At 34.9% G+C, this 2,258-nt stretch overlaps 1 protein-coding gene across 1 annotated transcript in view; it reads right to left on the bottom strand.

The window, feature by feature from the left end:
• Nucleotides 1–2,258, bottom strand: part of LOC106456882 (thyrostimulin alpha-2 subunit-like) — a 27,956-nt gene that overhangs the window by 8,590 nt on the left and 17,108 nt on the right. The window contains exon 3 of the mRNA XM_022382678.1: nt 1,515–1,690. Coding sequence (XP_022238386.1) covers nt 1,515–1,690 — 176 coding nt within the window. The remainder of the gene's footprint in view (nt 1–1,514; nt 1,691–2,258) is intronic.

The following is a 2,258-nucleotide window of genomic DNA, read 5'->3' as shown; positions in this document are numbered from 1 at the left end:
TACCCAACGATACGTAGACAGGTAATAAGTAAATATAGCATAACATGCATAAAAGCTTCTTTTTTTAAGTATCTAATAGGTTTTTTTTTTAGGGTTCAGAAGTTCAAATGTTCATCCATAGGAAGGAATTACTAACAATTTTTGGACTCGTACACATTAACAGTCTAGTAACAACATCATATGAGAGTTCAGGAAGAAGAAGAAAAACAACAGTTAATAAACATATCTCTGGTATAGATGGAATAACTTATACATATCCTTTGATGTTACAGTACGATTGCTTTATAATTTTTGCGCAAAGATAAACAAGGGCTATCTGCATATAGTTGTCTCTACTTTTGAATAGATTAACTAGAGAGAAGGAAGCGAGCTAGTCAACAGATCCATCTTGGGCCACTCTTGTCTGATTCATTCGTGGTCATTCTTATAGTGTAGCCACGATCGCTAACCGCCTTATCTTTTTGAGCTCTAAAATTACTTATATTCTGAGCTACATTGAACCACTCTCAATGTTAGATTGAAATCATACATATGTTCGAAGTATGTTATGAATTTTGTAGCTAGTATTCTTTAGAAGGTGTCACTTTTGTGCCCACATCTAAAATATCTGCCAAAATGATAGTTAACATTTATGCCTGATTTGTGGGCGAAGTAGTTTTGTAGCGCTCCTTTCTAAACACCTTCCTAAGTCTGTAGTTAATGTTATTTAAAAGAGGCGGCGTGTTTCAAAGCATCTGCACCAAATGATAGCGAAGTCGTTTAGCTTCTCTGTAGGTGGCGCTACTTTGTAGTTCCCATTTTCATATACTTTTTTCTATTGTTGTTTGTTAGTTGCTAAATACAAAGCTACACAATAAGCTGTCTTATCTCTGCCCTCCACTGATATCGAAACCCGATTTTTAGCGTTATAAGCCCTTAGACTGATGGCTGAGCCACCTGGGGGCACCATAATCCTAAACAAGGTCGTAATAAATTGTTTAAGCTGGCCTTCTCGATAAACATTCGAGGAAACTAAGTGGACTTGTTAACGATAACTATAAACACCTTACTTTGTCACTGGCTATAGATATCAAGGTATTTTCATAAATGTGTTGTTCACAAACGGAGAGAAAATGATATCTTTCGTAGGTAACAAACCAATAAATACGTGGGCTAACACGTAATAGGTCCAGTGTATTGTTTACTGTAATGACACACAACAATATAATTTCCTAACAGTTTAAGCAGTTGCAATTTGCACTATAAACATAGGAATGTCGAGATAGAACAGGCTGTATAATTCATAAATTATATTCAATATAAAGCGAAAACTAAATTAAAAAATAACCAACATGATTTATATTCTGCTTTATTTCTATGTACAATATTTAACTTTGATTTAAAAAAATCTAAGTTTGGACAAATTTTAGCTTAGGGAAAAACAAAACTTGTAGATCGAAATAACCAAGTAACAAAAATGCTTGTATAGAAAACATTAAGAAATAATTGCTAATATACTAATGTCGATATCTTACATCTTCGGTTTCCATAATGTTACAGCACTGTCCAATCGAAGTCACTGCCTGGTTCGAGTTTATTCTCAATGTCTCTTCTGTTGAGGGTATGGAATACGACACACAGTAACCTCTGCAAGCATTTGTAGTAATATCAAACTCCACGCAGTCAGGGATGCTGATATGACGGGTATGTCCTGCAAGTAAGAAAATACTGAATATATCTAAGCAGACAGAATCACCATTCAAAATGTCGCATCTCTAGTAAGTAGCCATAAACAAACATTGATTTGTTACTTTACATGACTGAATTACAAAATCAACCAATCGAAATATATCTACTATATGTACTTCCGCAGGGTCCCCCAAAAGTGTTCTGTTTCAAGAGTAAATAAAATCAAAATTAAGAGTTATAAATATTTTTATTTCTTGCATTTGAAATTCATACGTTATGCTGTGTTGTAGCCTACAGGGTGCATAAATCTTCTCGTGATTAATGGAATGTACAAGTTTTACTGACGTTACGACAGTGCAAATTGCAACGTTAAGCGTCCCTTATGTGACGTTATTTTAGTGTCTACTGGCTGACTGACAGACAACACACTACTGTATAGTGGTGCAAATGGTTAAAGCAGGTGACACCTCCAGGCGGCCTTCGGCCCACTTTCGGGAAATTATGTTATAAGTTTAAAAAGGTTGGTTACCAGCAAAAGAGTGGACAACTGTAGGAAACGACATTTAATTGATATATATATATATACACTT

This window comes from Limulus polyphemus, unplaced genomic scaffold (assembly GCF_000517525.1).
Source record: "Limulus polyphemus unplaced genomic scaffold, Limulus_polyphemus-2.1.2 Scaffold268, whole genome shotgun sequence".
Taxonomy (NCBI): domain Eukaryota; kingdom Metazoa; phylum Arthropoda; class Merostomata; order Xiphosura; family Limulidae; genus Limulus; species Limulus polyphemus.
Note: the sequence above shows the minus strand (reverse complement) of the source record. Positions and strands in the feature narration are given on the sequence as shown.